Genomic DNA, 21,065 nt, shown 5'->3' on the forward strand with positions numbered 1-21,065 from the left:
ACAACACTTCTCCATTGTTGTTTTTCACGTTAAACTCATCCCTAAGTGCGAAAATATAACGAACGCCTACTTCAAACTCAACCGCAGAAGCAGGAATCGTTTATCACAACTTAAATTACATACAAATACAGATCAAGTGAAGTCAAAAAGAAGGGGAAACAAGCATCCCCCGACGGCCACATTGACCATTTACCAGAAATTGCAAAAAGAATGTTACCTGGATTACGACGGTGTTTGTTTTTTAGTACATCAAATTCTCCAATAAATTGACAGTTCGGTATGCAGCCAACAAAGATTTCAGACATCGAAACCCGATCAACGGACCACAACTGAAAAATATCACAAAGTTCCCTCGTCAACACCATCCCCTTTTTCTCCCTAGTGGAGCACCAGGCAGGCCCATAGTTTCCTATCATATCACCTGCTGCCCGTTTCTGCAAACCTTCGTCGGCAAAACCAGCATACCCTATCACCTATATATCTCTCAACAAAATCTCAATCTCAATTCTAGACGCTGCACCTGCCGGTGCAATAGATGCTGCAAAAAAAGCAACCCAAAATCTTTTATTCCTGAACAACTGTTTCAACGTGCACTCTTTTTCTCGAACCCAACAGGCGGCAGCTCGTTTTATGTGGCTCCTCATGACGCTGTTGAACTCCCACTTGAGGTCTGTTTAGCCACGTATATTTGCTTCATCTTAGTACCTGGAAAGTTTTTCTCTGCACCCAGAGACTGATTTCTTCCTTGGTAACCCATTCGTCGGTGGGACCATTCGCCCCCAGAGCTATTTTTCAGCGAAGCATTACCTCTCTGATGGTAAGACGAATGGCCATAGTGCTGGTTTGGGATATTACTCTTGTGCATAGAAGACTGAGACTTGGCGTTACTAGCGTTATGTCCACTAGCACTCGTACCGAGATTCTGATCAACATCAGTCTTGGCATTATCTACTGTGCTACTCACAGATGAGCTCTTAGTGACAACATTCTGTGTTGAAGCCCCAGTGCTGCCGGAGCTTGTAGGGTCTACTAAACCCAGTTCATCTGGAAATCGCGTGGAAGTGGCTTCAGTCACCACAGGAAAATTACGACTGCCATCAATGGATGTAGAAGTCCGGGACTCAGGGAACCTGTTGGCCGGCAGCGATTGGTCAGAAGGACCATGGCTAAATTTAGAAGGAAGTATACCATCTGTCTGTTGCTGCATGGGCATCGATAGAGGAACAGACTGAAGAGATGATGCAGGAACATGGGGCCACCGTGCTTGAGCTGACATATCAGGAGAAGGCTGGGGACAACAATTTTTACAAACTTGTTAGTTGTTATTCCAGAAAAAAAGAGTATGGTAACTGTTCGCCACCAAATAGAAATACATTAAAAATTTAACATATTTATCATCCTGCACCCGCCATAGATTCATGTATCCATAACAAATTCTGAAAGGAACCAAATCTACTACTCAAAGCATTCCACTTCCGACTCTCTTTAGAGAGAACTATTCCCCAAAGCGCACTATGTTGCAAAACCTAAAACTACTAAGCGGAAGGGGATATATTAGGTCAACAGGCTGAAATATTACCTGGAAAGGAGAAACATCGAACATGGCCAGAGGTGAAGCCATGGGAAGGAGCGGTGACCCAGGGGCCAAATGCTGGATCGGAGCAGGCATATTGGTAGGGTTGCGCTGTGCAGAAACCATATTTATATTGTTCATCTCCCCCTCGCCAACACCCATGGTGGAAGATGCAGGGTTGTGCTTCCAATCAGGCTGCTTTCCTGATGGGATATAGGCAGTACCCATGAAACTCAAGCCAACTTGTCCAAATTGTCCAACAGGTGCAAAATGGTTATAAACAACCATGTGTGGAGGGCCTTGAACACCTGGTATACCTCCAGCTGGACCGATAAAGGGACCCGGTAAAACCTGCAGGAGGGCCATAGAATGAATCTACTCCGGAATGGCATTGCTGCCACGTCCCAAGTGGTGCTGAAACTGGCGCACTAGTCTTCTGGGATTGTGCTTGGGTGGTAGATGCAGATTCGTCATGCGGTCCAAAAGCAAAAACAGGACCCCCCATCATGGGATTCATCTCATAAAAGGGAAAATGGGAAGGCGGGCCAGCAGGAAAATGTGGAAGCATTTGGCCTGAAGAATTCAGAGGTCTTGGTAAGGGTGGCCACAACGAAATTGGCGGGGTCTCAACAGATAGATCTGCTGGTAGTGAAACACTAAGGGCCTCTTCAGCCCTTGATTGACTGGCAAATTGTTGATCATCAGCTCCACCTGCGAAAGATTAAAAATTCTAATATTAGAAGAATCATCAAAAGAAAAGGTAACACTCACTGCTAAAACAAAAAATCCATTCACACCTGCTGTTATCCCGTCTATATCAGCACCTTGAACATTATTGGGAAGGGCGGCCAAAACAAAATTGGTTATAAAGAAATTATTCTGACCTGGTAAATGTGGCATTAATGAGATTGCTGGGGTCTCCACAGATAGATCTGCTGGAAGGGAAACACTTGGAGACTGTTTAGTCCTTGATTGACTGGCTAATTTCTTATCACCGGCTCCAGCTACCAGAGATTAAAAATCATTCTAATAAGATAATAAACATTATAGGAGAATAGGAAAGTTTGCCACTACACCAGAAAACACAAAAGTATTCACCTGCTGTTATCCCATCAATATCAGCAGATCCAAAAGTCTTGGTATCTGCAACCGAACCAGAGCAAGCAACCGAACCATTCCCAGCAATTTCATCACTGCTGATGGCTGCAACAGCAACAGCTGAAGCAGCTGCTTCAGCTTCTGATTCGCAATCTTCCAAATAAACACAAGACTCGGCAGTGTGTTTCTCTTTCTCAAAGAGAAGGCCACAATCATTTTCAGCTGCAGAAAGATTGTGGGAGAGTTGCATGTCTGACCGAGATGGCCCTGGTGGACCAAGTCCATGTGAAATAGAGCGGCTGCTAGGAGGAAGTATTGTTGGAGACGTGACTGCACCTGAATATAGGAAAATAAAATCATCAAAAAATGACAAATGCAACTTTTAGCAAACTCTTGAGGTTTTTAGCATGCTCACCAAATTGGATTTTCTCGCCAGCAAGCAGAGAATTGATTGGATTTGCAGCAGAAGAAAATGGGTTCTCCTTCGCCAACAGTGATGAAGATGGCATGCTGGATTCACAAACTGAGCTAGTAATTTCTCCAACAGAACCATGAGACACAAATTGCCCAGGCTTCATAGCCTCATCAAGTTGGGTCTGTGTCAATGACATAACCTGCCGCATGAAGTCAATCAGTTAGGCAGTATACAGACGAAGGGGGGAGGGGGAAGAAAGAATTATGTCATATTATGTTGCTTCATCAGTACAATCAAGCATAGATACGCCTGCGTGTCAAAAAAGGTGCAATAATGGAACACACATGAGGTAAATTAAACCATAAGTAGCACGAGAACAGTGAACAACTCATTGGTACAAGAATGGAACACAAATGAGTTTTCCTTGATACCAAGAAAAATAAAATTTTGTTTCATAACCAGAACAAAAAAAAAAAATGCTTGGGTGAAAATAACAGCACCCAATATGAGTCATGAAAACAACACTGGTGAAGAAACAATGAAAGAATAAAACAGTAACCTTACCAAATCTATTCAGAACCAAAATGAAACACCTATGATAAAACAAAAGGCCAAGATCTACAACATAATTGGTTTGCACACCTGTTGATTGATCCGTGAATTACCCCATGAGCCCAAAGATGCTTGAACATTATCCAGGACCTTACTCTTGTTGTCAACAATTGAGCCGCACCCAAGATTTTTCGGACTACCTGATACTACAGGAAGGGAGCTTGTGTTCAGTGACCTGTTGATAAAACGATGATTAGGAATCTATGTATTAAGTTACTGGCTTTAAATGGTTTTTCAAAACGAGCAAATACCCAATTGTGTGGGATCTAATATCAGCTTGGGGATCACTTTTAACAGCAGGAGTGCCAATTGGAGCCAACGGTTGAGACACCACATTAGTGTTAAAACCAGCTGATACTTCCATATTCAATCCACGTCCCTCTGAGGCAACGAAATCAGAGTGACTGCAGTTTCCTGCTTCTCCATTTGCCAGTGCACAATTTTTACCTGAGCTGGCAGAGGCAGTACTACTTTTTGAAGTAGAGCGAGGTTTTCGTGGAACCTGCTAACATGAGTACATAAAAGCAATTAAGCAATACTATTTAAAGCAATGCAAGGCAAAATACAAAATGAAACTACAAGCATTCCAACCTTTGAAGCCCGAGACTTTGCCTTGATTTCCTTTTCTCTCTGTTCCCGCCGATCATTCAGCATTTGCCTCTTTGACCTCACTTCAATGAAATCGTCTTCATCACTAGGAGCCTCTATGCCAGGTTGCTCAAAGACACGCACAAAACCACTTTGCAGAGGAGCATAAACATCTCTTCAGAATGAATATTTCTTTTAAGATTTCCCTCTCCAGATTGCGGGACATTCTGACTCTTTGTCGAAGCATCTTTTCCAGCTCTCTTTTCAGCCTTGCTCCCAGAATCTATTTCTTGTGAATTACGTGGACCTGGGCTCACACCCTCTGAATCTAACATCAGTTGTGATGGTTTATTTGACAAGACAATTCTCCTAGGCCCACTTCTTACAGAAGGCCCAAAACCCCTTCCAGAGACGTATTTCTCGTCCAGTCCAACATGGTTGGAAGATACAGACCCTGTAGATTGCCTCTTATCAGCACTTACTCGAACTCGAAACTCAGTTCGCTGCATATTGCGTCGAGGTCTCCTGTGAAACCCACTAGATTCTAAATGAGAAGGCTCAGCAACTGGAAATGATCGTGAGCCAGAATTTTTAACTGTAACGACATACTTTCTTCCTCTGCCACCAGATGTTGGGCCATGATTCCTTGGCCCACTAAAATCTTTGTCTTTAATAACTGATTGAGATGGCGCTGCTCCAGTTTGAGCCTGACCTTGAGATTCCCGAGTACCAAAAAAACCACCAAAGTTTTTCGCAACCGAGTTATTGTGTCTATGGTCTTCCGCCTGAAAAACGGACTCAGACCTTGAGCTGCTATCACCAACATGGGTTACAGCAGGTCCCCGCTGCACCATGACAGAGGTTTCAGCAGTTTCTCCGGCGGGCATTGAATTTATCTTTTCTGATACATTATCTTGTGATGCATCCAAGTGCCTTGAAGTTACTCCAGGTTGATTATTCACCAAACTCAACATAGCATCATTTTTCATATTTTGAGAAATTCCTTGACCAGTTTGAATAGGCAGAGGACCTCCTGGGCTCTGATTCAAAGAAAACCCGATCGGAAGATTGGGCTGAACAAAAGACATTGACTGAGGACCCGTAGGCAGTACTCCCTGGGAGATAGGAGAGGTATACCTTAGCTGACCAAACTGGAAGAGCGGCTGTGACGGGTGCAAGTGAGCGAGAGACGGACCAACCTGAGGATGCAGAGGAAGAGGCATCTGTATAGAACCAATTTGTATAGCTGGGACTGGAGATGGTATCAGAGATGGACCAGAAAACAGCCCAAACTGAAGCTTCACAGGTCCCTCTGTCTGATTCGGAACAGAAGATACTGTAGGCATGACAGCCTGACTGGACAACAAATGGGAGGTAAAGCTAACTGAAGATGTAACTGGATGCTGAGAAGATGGACCAGAACTACTAGAAGCATCCACATGTTCCACGTGTTCAGTTGCAGCTGACATATGAGAGACATTACTAGGCTGAATAACTAAATTCTGCATTGCCTTCTCAGTTTCTTGGAACATTCTGGAAGAACTACCCACATTCACTTGGGAGGACCCATCCATAGGTTGAAGGGTCGGTTCATCAGTACAAATTCCATCAAATGGCCCCTGTCCTTCAACAGTTCCAGATGAAACCTTAGGCACCACAAGTGCACCTTCTTCATTCCTTGAACTTCTCTCAAACTCATCATTTGGCATTCCAACTTCAACACCTTCATTGAAGCCTAGGACCAAATTGTCCATGTCAGGGGATCCTTTCTCCTCTAAATGCACATCATCGAACTCCTGGGTTAGATCAATATTTTCATCATCTACTTCATGCACTTCATCTTCCTCCTCATATCCATCTTCATCTTCATCATATTCTTCTTGCTCCTGAAGATGCCCGTTGTTCTCAACAGCCCATTCTTCATCATAGATAGAATTAGAAGCATTCATCACATTCTCTTGTCCAGGATTGGTAGGTAATACAAGAGGTTCATTCTCTTGCCCAGACAAGGGAACCTGTTCGCAGTCTCCTGGAGCAGATAACACTGAAGAATCTCTAGACTCATCCAAGTCATCATGAGAAAGATGAGTTGGAGAACTAGGGGGGCTAGACACAGAAAGAGATGATTGCGAGTCACACCTTGGGGTGGTGTTACTGTCCAGTTTCTGCTTCTCACTCCCCGTGTTTTCTTGTTTGACATTAATTATTTGAGGTTGTCCAATATTCTCAGGACGATTAGTATCATACCCTGTCTGCACAGTAGGTTCACTTCTAGCTGCATGATTGTACTGGATCTCATTGTCTAGAAAAGCTGAGGGGCCAGGACGGTTAATTTCACCCATATAGGAGGTTTTGTGCATGGAAGCCAGTGATGGCGGTGGAAGAACACGAGGCTGCCTCATGGAATACCGTGACCTATTAAAGGAATAAGGCCCATCTGCATCAGAATTTGGATACGATTGTTCAGGGTAAGGAGAATAAGGATTGCCATGGACACGTCCCTGCCCCCATCCAGCATCACTAAACTTTTCAACAAGGTTATCATGGAATTCAGACTCAATCTCCATGTTTCTGCTATAATGATCCCCATCGCCAGAAAGGTTCCACCTCTGCCCCCTTAAATGAGTGATATCATCCATGTGAGGTTCAGAAATCCCCCCCTTGTGGTAAGTGCTAGAAGTCATGAATCCACTACCTCCATAGAACTCTTCCCTTAAAGGAGCTCTCCCACCAACAGATGAATCTCGCCTGGGACTATGACGGCCATTATCCAGGTCATGTAGAAGTAAACTTGAGTTGTTCCCATTCTCATACACATCTCTTCTCCATGAATTAACGGGTTTTCCCCCGTCTACAAAAGGAGAACTATCTCTAGAATAATGAGACCTAGAACCCATCTCAAAGGACCTGTTCAAACTTGAATCAGAAGATGCAGAGGCTGTGATCCTCTCCACCATTCTTTCACCATCCTCCCAGTCACCCATGTCTGCTGCCCTGGAGGCATCTTTTTCTTTCTCCATCCTAGACATTTTCGCATCTGCATCAGCCAAAGAATTACCACCAGTCTTTCCTGTTTCAGCCTTCCTCTTGGCAATCCTTTCCTCCAATTCTAAAAGCTTCTGCTTAGCAGCATGCTTCCTCCTTTCTTCCTCCAAAAACAACCTCCGTTTCTCCTCTTCCCTGGCTAGCCTCTGCTCTTCAGCTCTTCGCATGGCATCAAGTTGTTCTTGTTCTGCTCTCCACTGCTGATTCCCTAGCTTCTTCTTCCATCCTTCTCTGCCTTTCTTCTTGCTCCCTAGCCATCCGTGTTCTCTCCTCTTCTTCTCTTCGAGCTAGCTCCACAGCTCTTTCTTGTTCCTCGATGATCTGCTGTCGCTCCTGTTCTTGCATTTTCTGAACTCTCTCAAGTTCAGCCTCAAAAGATTCCCTAACAGGGTCATGAAAATCAGTTTGTTTAATCACATCTTTCTTCTTCTTAACCACTCCAAAAAGGCTGGCAGAGAAGGGATCCCGGCTGTCAAAACCAGTACCTCCAAAGTCTTTCATGAAAGGATCATCTACATAAGGTTTTTCACTCTTCGTGAATGGGCGCTTCTCCCTACCAAAATTGAGCAGTGGATCATTGACAGGAAGCCCTTTACCACCTACAGAGTATGAGGGTTTGGATGCTGAGCTACTCTGTAAAGCATCACCCCTGTATCTATTTTGTTGTTCACTGCCATACTGGTCACGTTTATTCCATTCAGGCCCTCTGCTTGTATATGAGTCTGTATAATTGTTCCAAGGCTGTCTCCCTCCTTGTCTATACCCATCCCTCCTTACAAAATCATCATGGGCATTTTCTTGAACAGATGTCAGACTATACTTATTATCCTTGCTTGTTTCTCTGTTTAAACTCGATGGCCTTACACCGAAACCACTCCTGTCATTTCCAACTTGACCACTATTTCCATCTTTCGGAAATGTGGTATTTCTCCATGAGTTCCCTTCCCTTCCTTCTCTACTAGGTGTTCTTACATCTCTGCTGTATGGGTCCACCTTAGGGACTTCACTGGAAGAAACCTTTCCAGCTTCACTGTCACGCAGACCCCACCTCTCCGTAGGGTTATGAACTGGCTTGTGTGGTAGAACACTTATTCTGGGCATATCAAAATCTCTATCCCAATAAGCTTCAGTTTTTGAGTACCCGTGATCTCTGCCCCGATCTGTAAAACCATGACTTGTATCACGCTCATCATCCGCCCAATCTGATCTTGGGTTCAACCGTACTAGTGGCAATGGACCTGGAAAATACTCATCCTGCTTCTTTACTTGCTCTGATGCTCGATCACCACCCAAACCCTTACTTTCACTGCCATTCTCATTCTGTCCACCATGACGAGAAATCTGCAATTGAGGCCGCATGTCAACAAGCGAACTAGAATGACTACTATCCCTCTGCTTATTTAACAATTCATCACGGACAGCTTGCCTCTGTTTCTGATTCAAACCGTCCTTCGACTTTTGTGAAGGCCCTGACGAAGAAGGTAAAGCAGCCTGCAAAGAAGGGAAATCCTCCCCCCTCAAGAGCAATGCTTTCTCAGCCAATTGATATGCAGGAGTAGGGAGAGATCCCACCGCGCCAGGCCGAGCTGAAGGTGGCATATATACACTGCTCCCCACACTGTTCCCCCTACTCACCCCATCAACACCATGCAAAGTCTGGTCATTTGCATCATCAGCTCCTCCATGATCCCCACCCCCTTCTTTCTCTTGCAATGCAACGGCAGTAGGCTTCGTCCACCCCACACCAGACGAAGTAGGCCTCGCCCCACTACCTGCAGCCCCTCCGCCTGCAGGACCACCACCTGAGCCCAACGAATCAAATCTCTCATGCTCTTTGCGCAACGAAGGCAGATTCAAGGGGGGTGGAACAGAAAGCTTCGACCCAGCAGCTTTGTTCGCACTGCGAGGCCTGGAAAGGACCACCATTCCTCCGCTGCCATGACTACCGGGCCTCCCCCTGTTCGTCCCGTAAACACTATGATGCGGTGGATGGTGATGATGGTGAGAAGGCTGCCCATAGGATTTGTTCAGATTCACAGACACAAACTTGGCACCGACTCCGGGATTAGCCATCTCAGGCGTCCGACCCCCACTACGATCAAATTAGCGGGCTCTGATTTCGGCCAACGCATCAAAAACCCTAACCCTAGCTTTCTTCTCCCGCCCGCCCAAATATCGAAAATCAGAGATTGCTCCCCCTCCGCGGATCTCACAGAAAAGGATCAATTAATCAGAAAACCAAACCCTAGAGCCACTCCCTAACCCTGCCCAATCAAAACGTCAATCATCACATAATTGCTCTATTAATTAACCTAATTAACTCGTAATGCTTGTAAACAACACCAAATTCAAGTGCGATTATTGTTCGATTAGGGTTTCGCAGTGACGGAATTTAAGGAGATCAAAAGGAAAGAGGAAGGGGGAGTAGGATAAGGAGCTTACCTCCGGGAGCGCAAGATAGAGAACGGCGGGGTTAACGTGCGCCACGGAGAAAACACGAGTGCGAAAGCGTAAGATAGAAGAAGCCCTACTGTCACCGGAAACAGAAAAAGAAGCGGAGGGAAGAGAGAAAGAAAAAAATCGAAAAATGAGCTAAGCACCAGAGGAGAGGAAAATAAGGAATGGTTTTTCTGTCTTCTTGTTTGCTCCCCTTTATTTTGTATTATTTATACTTTCACCCCCATAAACTTCTCTGATTTTGATTTTCACTTTCGCCTCTCTTATCAACAGATTGTGGAGTCGGTACATTTTGTGTTCCTGCATTGGGTTTTTAGCTAAAATGTCTTTAAGATTGGTAATAGCTCCTCACTTCGATCTCTGAGATTTGAAATCGATAAAAGTGGTCCATAATGTTATCATCATCAATATTTTAGTTATTCCGTGAAAATTTCTCTTAAATAAAGATAAAATAATAAAAATACCCTCAAGGAAAAACAACAACAATGGTAGCTTACTTTGTGACTCCTCCATTTACCATTTTGATAAACTCCTTCGCATATATATATTTTGAAGGCATTTAATCCACATCTTCAAGTACATGTCTATATTTCTTCTTCTGCAATTTATAAAACTGAAATGTTTTTCTTGTGTATAATAAGGATAACGCAACATATCACATCAATTGAGATATTTGAGTACTTGTACAAGGATAAAGTGTTATATCCGCAAAACCTTCTTATGTTAAAATTTAGATGGTGAGTAAAAATAACATTGCAGTGGTAATGGCCACAACAATGGTGAAAGTTAGTGGTGATGCTAAAAGTAGAGTGTGCTGGTTGGGGTGTAGGGGTAGGAATGACAGTCGGGGAAGTACTGGTAGCAATAATGGTAAAGGCAATGCTGACAATGGTGTAAGGTTAGTAGTTGCAGTGGTAGGTGGTGACTACGGTGATGATAATGGTGGTGATGGTGGTGACGACAACGATTAATGGTGCATGTATGGTAGTGGGATGTGTTGGTTAGAGGTGTAGGGGTAGCAGTAGTGATATGTGGATTTGCAATAGAGCATCGTGGCGATGATGGTGGCAAGGGAAGTGGCAATGTAAGGTTGGTAGTTGTAGTGGTAGTGGCAACTAAGATAATTGTGACGATGGTGGTCGTGACGATGTCGGCAACAATTACTCAGGTATGGTGGTGTTGATAGTGGGGCATGGTGATTTGAAATAAAGTTAGTAACGGTGGTATGTGCAGTGGCAACGACAACAGTGGTGACGGTGGCATAAATCTGGTGGTGGCAGTCACTTTGTTATAAAGAATGTGTGTGTGTGTAGAGAGAAACAACGTCGGTTTTCAAAACTAAAGAAAGTATTAGATTAATTTTGACATAGCCTTTGTGTGCTTGTGAATTTAACCATCCAAAAACCTCCAATTATCTACAATGGATTCCAATAGTAAACTAAAAGGGTAATGCTAAGAAAATTAAATGTGTAAACTAAATTTTGGAAATTAAAGGACATGAAAGTTGATTAGTTTATTACAAGCATTGATAAACACACTCATTCATATTGATGACACATCATTTAGTTTGCAAATTTAATTTTTAAATTTAGTCTCCCCATTACCCAACCTGAAAACAACAATTACAAATAACCAACCATTTACTTCCATTTAAGCATATTACATCACGATATCTTATCTTTATTCACATTTCACACTCTCAAACCCGCAAACAAGCTAAGATATAAGCATCTCCATGACCTTGAGACACTTTGGCATCGATTTCTACACTCCATTAATATTCGCCAAATCTCCAAGCCATATTCACGTTCCATCTCACCGCCAGCGTCACCCGAGTGCAAGACGTTTAACGCACGCCGTGCCACCATGAGACAGCAGCCGGCGCTGCTACGCCATACTCAGCCGGGGAAGTTGAAGAGTGCACTCCATGAGTAGCATGAGCTTCTTCACTATGCAGATCGTGGTATGCGGATTGGGTTTATAAGAGAGAGGATGAGATGGATGATCTAAAAGAGAGAGAGAGAGAGAGAGAGAGAGAGAGAGAGAGAGGAACGGGCTTATAAGAGGAGCTGAGTGGGAAGAAAGAAAAATAAAAAGAGAGAGAAAGGGAGAGAGGAAAGGGTTGCGCCATGGGAAATGAACGGTAAAAAAAAAAAACTTGATTCTAATCCTTAAATAATTTCAACCTTTAGATAAATAAACATCTGGTGTGAGAATAAATTTTAATTTTAGTCATTTGACACTATATTTATCGCTGCATTCATATTGTACATCAAATTTATTATTGTTATTATTTTTCTATAATGCCATTGTGTTAAGAGGAAATGTTTTTTTTTTTTAATTTACTGTTTTAATTGGTTTGTTACCGTTTTTTCTAAGGAAAATTTATTTAAATCCATATAACTTCATTATACACCCAACTTAAATTTAACATGTGAATTGTCATTTTTATCCTATATATTGTATAATTACTATTAAATACATGATGAAATCAACTATAAAACTAAAATTTATTAATAAACCTACTAATCAAAATCCCATTGCCGATTCTAATGACAACTGAAGGACTGAGGCTCATTCGAATTGAGGAATATGAAATAAACAGACAAAAGAACGCATTCTACATAATTCATGTATTTATGTCATTATTATTACTATTGTGTGTACATGCATAAAATGGTTTTTGAAGTTATTGGGTTTATATCATTATTATTACTATTAGTTTGTTGCTAATTACTTTTGATTCTCGTTTTAAATTGAACTAACATATTTGAGCATCATTTGTATCTACCTTCCACACATTTTCAAATTAATTTTTATTTTACTCTTATTACATTGATACAGTGGCGGAGCCAGCATAGGCTTGTCTTTCACCCCAACAACATAAAAAACCCCATGTATATTTATTTGTATATTGTATTTGACCGTTATAAACAGCTAAAGAAACTAAATTACAACCTTCTCCTCCTACTTCTATTTTCTTCTGTCATATTTGTCTTCCTTTTCTCTCTTCTTGTAAAAAATACTTTAGTTGAAATATCTTGGCAGTCTTCAACATTATTGCACAATTTCCTACATCCACCGTTGACAAGTCTCTACAAATGTCAATGTATGTGGCATAAACCTTCGGCATATGTTGACAGAAATTAGAGGGTGCCTACTAGATGCTTGATGAAATGGCCTAATAAAACTTTTTTGATTGATTATGATCCGATTATTTAAAAGGGAGTTTTAACGAAAAGCCCGCGGTACTGTTCACTTTAACGAAAAACCACATTTTTACACTAAAAAATCACTATTCACTTTACCATTTATTTTGTTCTTATCGTTAAAACTCAAAGTTTTCAAACTATTTTCATTAGTTTTCCTTATTTAAAAATCATGACTACGCCACAGCATGGATATGATGTATAACATCATTATTATTATTTTTGCATAGATATGATATATATAACATCATTATGCACTCTTCACAAATGTAATATTTCTTTCTAATTATAGAAAGTTTGTAATGCAAAATGAAATTTTTAGAGTATTAATAACAATTCTCTAATATTTTACTTGTATATCTCAATTAAGTATATATCTTGAGAAAAAAAAAATTAAAGTAAAGATCTTACATAACCGGCTAACTCTTAATACAACGATAGGTGCCTTTTTTTTTTTGAGGTGCCAATTTTCAAGCCCCCTCTCCCCTTTCACAAAAATCCCTAATATAAATTCCATATAATATGTCAATTTTCCTTTTTTTTGCTTTTCTGAGAGAATCATCGATAGTAGACGAGCAACACCAATATGGTGTTTTATTTCTTCCTCATTTTTTGGAATTTTCTACGCAACTAACACAAGAATCTACAACTTTTTCTTTGGTGGCGTCATGGCATACCAAAATTGAGGTTTGGAATAGGAATCACCAAGATTATTACAAAGTAGTGTATTCCTTCATTTGTTCGTCCAGCTTATAATTTAGACTATGGAAGGTGGTTGTATTCGTGGTTTCTCGTTTTAATGCATTTTTTTCCTATAAAAAAATTTATTTGTTTTGTATAATTGAAGAAAGTGATGCTTCCTCCTTCTAAATCAAGCGTTTAATTTGATCGTGTGAGTTAATAGCGATGATAATAATTTTGTTGTCCCTGGTTGAATGATTCTCAAGTTATCTATTCCTCCTTTTTTTTCCATTTACCCTTGGTTTGCCCTGCATCATATATTATATATAATTCCTTCTGTTCTTTCTCGCTTCAATGAACTTAATCGGAAAGTGAGTGTGGAATAAGAATACACCGACCAACTTCATGATGTGCTCCTTTTTTCCAACTTTGAATCCGAATTTGTTTTGACAATGCACGTGAATCTCTCTCTTTATATTATTCCTCAATGGATAACACCCCAACACAATATATAAGATGGTAGGTTCATGCATGCAGTATTCATCGCATTATAATTTAATACCATCTGAAGAAAAAACAATGTCAAATTTCAGCTTTTTCGGGTTTCAATATGGCACTCCAAGAAAGCCTCCAAACAAACCAGCTCCCCAAATGAGTAATATCTCCAAAGAAAGATCGAAAAGGTATAGTTTTTCAAGGCCTTCATCCCAACCAAAAGTGGAGGAAGTAAGGTACGTGTTCGATAAATTCGACACGAACAAAGACGGTAGGATCAGCAGGGAGGAGTATAAGTCGGCTCTCAAGACCCTGGACAAAGACATTGCAGAGGATGAGATTGCCAAGACATTCAAAGCCCTTGACTCTGATGGGGATGGCTTCGTTGGGTTCACGGAGTTTGTGGAAATGTTCAACATGGGAAATGATGAGGCGAGAAAGGCGGACATCGAAAGTGCGTTTCGAGTGTTCGATTTGGATGGGAATGGGAAAATAAGTGCAGAGGAGTTGTCCTTGGTGTTGAAGAAGTTGGGAGAGAATTGCAGCCTTGGGGCTTGTAGGAATATGGTGAAAGGTGTGGACTCTGATGGTGATGGTTTAATCGACATGAATGACTTTACCAAGATGATGGGAGGCTTCAAAACACCAACTGCTTAAAGATATCATATATATATATATATATATATATATATGTGTTTGCTTCTGTACTTCAATAAACTATATAAGCTGGATGTCTGCCTTTGCTTCTAACATTACAATTTGCAAACACTAAAATAAATACATCTTTTCTCTTTTGGAGCATGTCTGACTAATAAAACTAATGAATTTTAGTGACCTCATCACAGTATGCAAGGAAAACCAAAAGTTTCCTCGTATATAGGCCAACTTAAAAGTTTTTGTGCTCCTAATTTATAAGGCCCTCTGAGGTTGTCCTACTTGCCTAAATCAGTATTTGATATAAAATAGACCTAATTAGATAAATAGTTATTGTGGTGATAAGATAATAAAAGATAGGCCCCATGATAAAAAAAAAAATTAGGATATATACTCTTAGAGTAGAATCCGTTAACAAATTTAGGCCAAAAATAATCTTTCCGTTAACAATCCGTTAGGCAAGGTGTAAAACTGTACTTCCCTCTTCTTCCTCCTCCTCTGCGTCTACAGTTCATTTCATATTAACAAGTCTTCGTCATGATCAAAACAAACAAAAAAACAATTCTTCGTCAAGAAAACAATTGAACTTCTGATAATCCTTATCAGACGTACCATTGAGAATACAATTGAATTGTTCATCAATGACATGAACCCGGTTTGTATAGTGGGTACGAATCGTGCCTTACCATATCACAATTTCATGGCTTTATTTTTATAACAGGGAAGCAGTTAAATTCTTCTCCACACCCTTCACTGCAACACTCTTGTCCTCCAACCCCGATTTCGGTACCAATTCGGAGCTTCCATTCCCGGCCGCCACCGGCGTTTTTGGGCGGTGATTCCCTTCTGATTGGCCGTAAAAGCTGTCGAATTATCAGAGTTGTGGGTGCTGTCCCTCTGATTTTTCAAAAGGGTTGTCGGTTCGGGTGGAGTAGTACTATACATGGGTATGATTAGAGGTTTTGGCTGAACGTTTGAGGTCTGATTCGGGTTCAAAATTGTGGGTTGTGTTTGGTTTGCCAAAACAGGCGGTTGTTTATTCAGTGGCAGAGAGAGGAGGAAGAAGGTGCTCAATTCAAAGTAAATTTTTACCCTTGGATTTAACGGATAATTAATAGAAAAATCATTTTTGGATTAAATTTGTAAATGGATTCTACTATGAGGGTTTAAATCCTAGTTTTTTTTACCACAAGACTATCTTTCAAACTACCTTATCATCACGAGAACCGTTTATCCGATTAGGCTTATAAAATATCATAACTTTGACAAGTGTTTGTGCTTGCTTTGCCAGTTTTCATGTTTAAAGTATGATCGATCATCTTATGAATAAATCAATTAAAAAAGAGGACGTTGTAAAATAGCTTAACTATATGGCATCTTATGGAAGTCAAAATATAAAAAAATGATGAGATTGTTGTGGAACAGTGGATGTCCACTCAAATAAATTAAATAATGGGCAAGTTGTCATTCCACTGTTTACCGAAGCTTGCTTTCTACGACTCCTATTTTCTATATAAATACAAACTCCACACAACATTAAAGGAAGAAATTCACGGAAGAGGAAGAGAGAAAAGAGAGGAATAGGAGAAGAGATAATAGAGAGAGTTATTTTTGTACTCCTATTATTCTAAAGTATAATGAAAACACCACTACTGCCCCGAGGATGTACTCCAGTCACACTGACTGTAGAGGAACCTCATAAATTTTATGGCTTGTTTATTTATTCCACTGCACCCATCGTCGATTTTACAACACGTTATCAGCACGAAAAACTCTTGTGTCAGTGGAAAGCACAACGCCACAAATCAGGTTCATCTCCGTCAGCTAAAATCTCCTAGATAAGAAAATCTTTCATTTCATCTTCAAATTTTATGTACTACTGATTTTCTTGAAACAATTATATATCTTATTATATGACTTCCATTATTTGTTCGTCTTTCCCACCGCACGCGCCTCACCGAATTCTGGTGAGAATTGAAATTTACAACGACTTGTAGTCGTCACGAGATAAGAAAACTCATACCTGACAACTGGTTTCCAGAGATCCAGAAGAATCTCATCAGACTTGGAAACCTAGAACACGTCGTTTTCGACGGATCTTAAGAACTCCCATGAATACTCGGTTGTTTGAGATGGTGATGGCAGGACTGACTCCACATAGGCCTCCCTCTCTTACGCCTCTGTCAAACTCCGCTGTCATCTATGTCCCTATAGGGAGGTTCTTGCTTCGCGATACCATGTTCTTTAGGCCATGCAAGAACAACGCCAGTGTTCGGTAGCTTTTTGGATTGAATCTATGTGACCTCCACAACAACCCAGTTGGCCCTGGGTTTAAGACTGGTAGAACTAGAAACAGACAAAAAAGAAAAAGGAAGGAAGGATTATGGAATGGTGTTTCAGGCACTGTGTGAAAAATGATTAGAAAGGTGGAATTTTGGTGTATGATGCTGACACAAAAGGAGAAAAGGACAAATGTTTCTGATGATGCATCCACACCATATAGAAAAGAAAAAAAAAGAATAAATAAATGAAAAAGGAAGGTTATGGGTTGGTGCAAGGCATCATGTGAATGAATAAGAAAAATAATTTAAAAAAAAAAAAAAGGGTAAAAGTTTTTGGATGGTGTTACACCATCTGAAAAGAAAGACGGAAAAATATATATTTGTTTATGTGAATGATGTTGGCTTAAAATCCTTTCATAAGTTCTATTTACTTTAAAGCAATTTATTTACTATGGACGGTTTTCCGCCTATTGCTTTAAGTTTTGACTTATGTGAATGGTGCTGAATTAAAGCCCATGTCACAAGTTTTATTTATTTAAATGCAATTTATTCACTCTGGCTGAAATTACCGCATATTACTTTAATTTATTTATTGTACTTATCTTTTGTTACAATGAGTATATATAGGACCCGAAGTTCCTTGATCAGATCAGAACCTGTAGTTTCTTGATTATCATCATATAAAAATGATTGGACCTGAAGTTCCATTATACAAAAAGATTGGGCATGAAGTTCCTTGATCCTCAAGATCAGGACATGAAGTTCCTTGATGAGTACCGTAAGTTTGAAGCATCGCAGTGCCTCAACTTAATTGCAATAAAAGCCATAAGAGTCTTAGTCTACAGACTATTACATAAGAACCAGAAGTTTCTCATGTCCACACTCAAAGTGGTTTAGCAGAAGCCTTTATTAAGCGGCTGAAATTGATTGCCCGTTACTCATGAAAATAAAATTCCCAGTTTTTACATAGGTACATTTTATTTTGCATGATGCTTACGAGTTTTTATTGTGTTATCTATATACCTATTGCACTGCCACAATATACTAAAATGAGACATCAACGCAAACTGGGAATTTATGTTGGATTCATTATTTATCATTCAATATTTAGAACCCTTAACTGGGGATATGTTTACCGCATGGTTTACGAACTGTCATTTTGATAAGACAATTTTCTCATCGTTAGAGGGAGAAAATAACATCGTTCTAGAAGAATGATGAGAAAATATCATTGCAGAAGAATAATGAGAAAAGACTGTTCCAGAAGAATGAAGAGAATTTGTCTTATTTTAATTCACAAAGCAATCAACATGAAAATGAAGTAAGAATAATTAAATGATGCAACGATGTATCAATCAAATGCCAGATGCATTTAATGATGCAGTAAAAGTGATGAAATCACGTATACTTACTGGAAATGTGCCAAGAAGAATTGATGTCCTCGTTTGATAAAATAATAAAGCAGCAAATGATTTATTTGTTGCACGCCTAAAGCGTGGCAGACCTTCAGACTCAAAAGGTTTAGTCATTTGAAAGAAGAAGAATATAACACTACTGAACTATTGCATTCCCAAAGCATAAATGTTGCATGTCAAAAACATGACAGTCGCCACATAGATATACGTCCCAAAAAGGACAATCCGCAGACATGGGAATGTTGGTGTCTCATGCATGAAGCATGATAGACATATGAGTTCTAATGGCTCAACTCCCAGAAGTGGAGATTACAATCCAAGCTCTATAACGCTTAAGAAGAGGTTATGATCCGTATTCTTTAAATTATGACTATCCTGGAAGAGATAGTGTAATACCCTTGAAGAAGCAATGGATATCCAAAGAAATGAAAAGCTTTTATGCATGCACATGCACATGAGAATATGAGATCTCGAATTGATGATAACCAATAGTAATTTTGGTTTTTATAAGTAGCTACTAAAGTCATTAATGAGTTGTGTTGATATTAAGTCCCGTTCTTTTTCATCAATGAAAACAAAAATTATTGGCCAAAATGGAGAAAGGCAACTCCATTACAATTTTGTAAGAGCGAGGAAAAATGGACCTATATACTTGAATACAATATAAATAGCCAAAAGATGTTGAACCAAGGAGGTTATATATGTGCATTTGTAATACAGTGAAATATACTCCCATGATATGACAGAAGGTTGCTAATTGAAACCTGAAATTATACTTTTGTAAACGAGCTCATATGAATGGAGAATTATATACGAAGAGTTGTGAGTCGCCCACATCATATCTCTATAAGTAAATCCCTCAAGTATACATGGAAACAAATTACTTTGAATAAATTTCAAAGAAAAATGTGTCATGAAGTGTAGAAAATCTCTAAAGGATTCAAATTGCTTGAAGTAAGCTCTGAAAAGGTAAAACATAAATTATGTACTCAATACCAATTGATGGTATAAATTACCTTATTGAGTATTATCATTATAATATTTATGAAATATACTAAAAGTTTTGCTAGAGTTGATGATATTAAATTGAAACTCCTAAAGAGTCTAGAAAAATTATAAAGTGTTGAAGGAAATATTGTCTCGAGTTGCAGATCAAACAATATGTCAACACAAATATTATCCATGATGTTTATGATATTAAAGTATCATATGGATGAGTTGAACAATCAAGAGGTTAATTAATATTTAGACACTAAGAAAAATCATTCATCATCGTGAGGGAACTGATGAATTGATATTTGGTCCAGAAGTACCACATCTTAGTGACGTATATGCTTTATTATATTTAGCGCAATACATATAATGAAAAAAAAAATCTTATCTATTAATATCTCTGAGAAATTACAGATATGTGCATATACATGAGTTAAAACAAACAAACAGGATCCCTTCACAAAGGTTGCTCATGTGAAGCCTCATTACTCGGCAGTACCCCAGAAAGGGGAGACACTGAAGATTGATCATGTGACGCCTTAGTACTTGGCAAAACACTAGAAGGGGAAGACATCAGTTGCCTTAAGAATTTAGCCACGAATCTCTGGTGATCACTTTGAATCCGACTTTCGGATTCCAGCAGCTAGTCGAGATTTCTTTTCAAGTTCGTGGAGTAATTATTTGCAAGCACATATAACACTTTATTCTCATGCTTGAGCCCTCTGATATCTTGTTTAAGACTTGCCACCTCAACCATCAATGATTCAACTTGGCGAGTTTGAGCAAGAAGGCCTTGGCACATATTGGAAACAGAGCTAGCATACTGAACACTGAGAGCCAATAAGTCTTGAACAACTGACTCATCAGACCGTTTTGAAAGGATTTTGTTATCCTTTGGAGTGAGAAAATTCCTAGCTACCACTGTAGCAGTTATGCTATTCTTCATCACAGAGTCCCCAACCATAAGATGACCATTAGAAGATAAGAATGACGAGTGCCATATATTATCCTGACGCTGCTCATCTGTATCACTTATGAGACTTCAATCTAAGCAAATTCTAGATGAGTAAGCCATTTTCAGAAATGATGAAAGAAAATTGAGGTTAAATAAAATCTCAAAAATGCAAGAAAGGGAAAATTTCTACAAGCAGCAACTTTCTGAGCGTACTCTTGAACACAATTGATGTCTCTATAAAGAAAGAGGCAATATGGCCACTTGTTCAGAGATCGAAGAGGCACGACTCTCAAATTTTAGAAGCCAGATTTTCATGACTAAAGTTCGTTGGCATTTTTCAGATGCAATCTCAGCTTTTCGGATACACGTGCAACTTTGTCAAAGATCTCTGACAAAGTTGAAAATGCGTAAATTTTACTGTTCTAATTACACCACAGTTGCTGACAAGAGTAAAGGCATAGCACCACTATTTGCTATTGGGAAATCTTTATATATTTCAACCTCCGTTCTTCATAACAAGGTAGACATGCAAGAATATCTAACTTTTCCTCATCTCCAAGAATGCATCTTCAACAAAGCATCTCGAAATACTC

General features: G+C 39.8%; 2 protein-coding genes across 2 annotated transcripts; one reads left to right on the top strand and one right to left on the bottom strand.

The window, feature by feature from the left end:
* Window positions 1-56: 56 nt before the first annotated feature.
* On the bottom strand, window positions 57-9,933 carry LOC103957640. The gene is given in 12 exon segments (XM_048575566.1): window positions 57-1,288; window positions 1,580-1,915; window positions 1,917-2,284; window positions 2,458-2,577; window positions 2,672-3,007; window positions 3,087-3,285; window positions 3,729-3,873; window positions 3,950-4,203; window positions 4,290-4,465; window positions 4,519-7,528; window positions 7,530-9,595; window positions 9,774-9,933. Coding segments are annotated over 11 exon segments (7,467 nt in total). The 5' UTR covers window positions 9,405-9,595; window positions 9,774-9,933; the 3' UTR covers window positions 57-640.
* Window positions 9,934-14,211: 4,278 nt separating this feature from the next.
* LOC103956720 (calmodulin-like protein 30) lies at window positions 14,212-16,736 on the top strand. The gene has a single exon (XM_048575438.1). It carries the CDS (start codon window positions 14,258-14,260, stop codon window positions 14,828-14,830), a length of 573 nt encoding a protein of 190 aa, XP_048431395.1. The 5' UTR covers window positions 14,212-14,257; the 3' UTR covers window positions 14,831-16,736.
* Window positions 16,737-21,065: the final 4,329 nt, after the last annotated feature.

The sequence above is a fragment of a genome, unplaced genomic scaffold (genome assembly GCF_019419815.1).
Source record: "Pyrus x bretschneideri cultivar Hongxiangsu unplaced genomic scaffold, Pyrus_bretschneideri_v1 Contig8, whole genome shotgun sequence".
Lineage (NCBI taxonomy): Eukaryota > Viridiplantae > Streptophyta > Magnoliopsida > Rosales > Rosaceae > Pyrus > Pyrus x bretschneideri.

Coding starts and splice junctions, on each gene's coding strand:
- LOC103956720 (XM_048575438.1), top strand. CDS start 14,258: ATGTCAAATTTCAGCTTTTTCGGGTTTCAATATGGCACTCCAAGAAAG.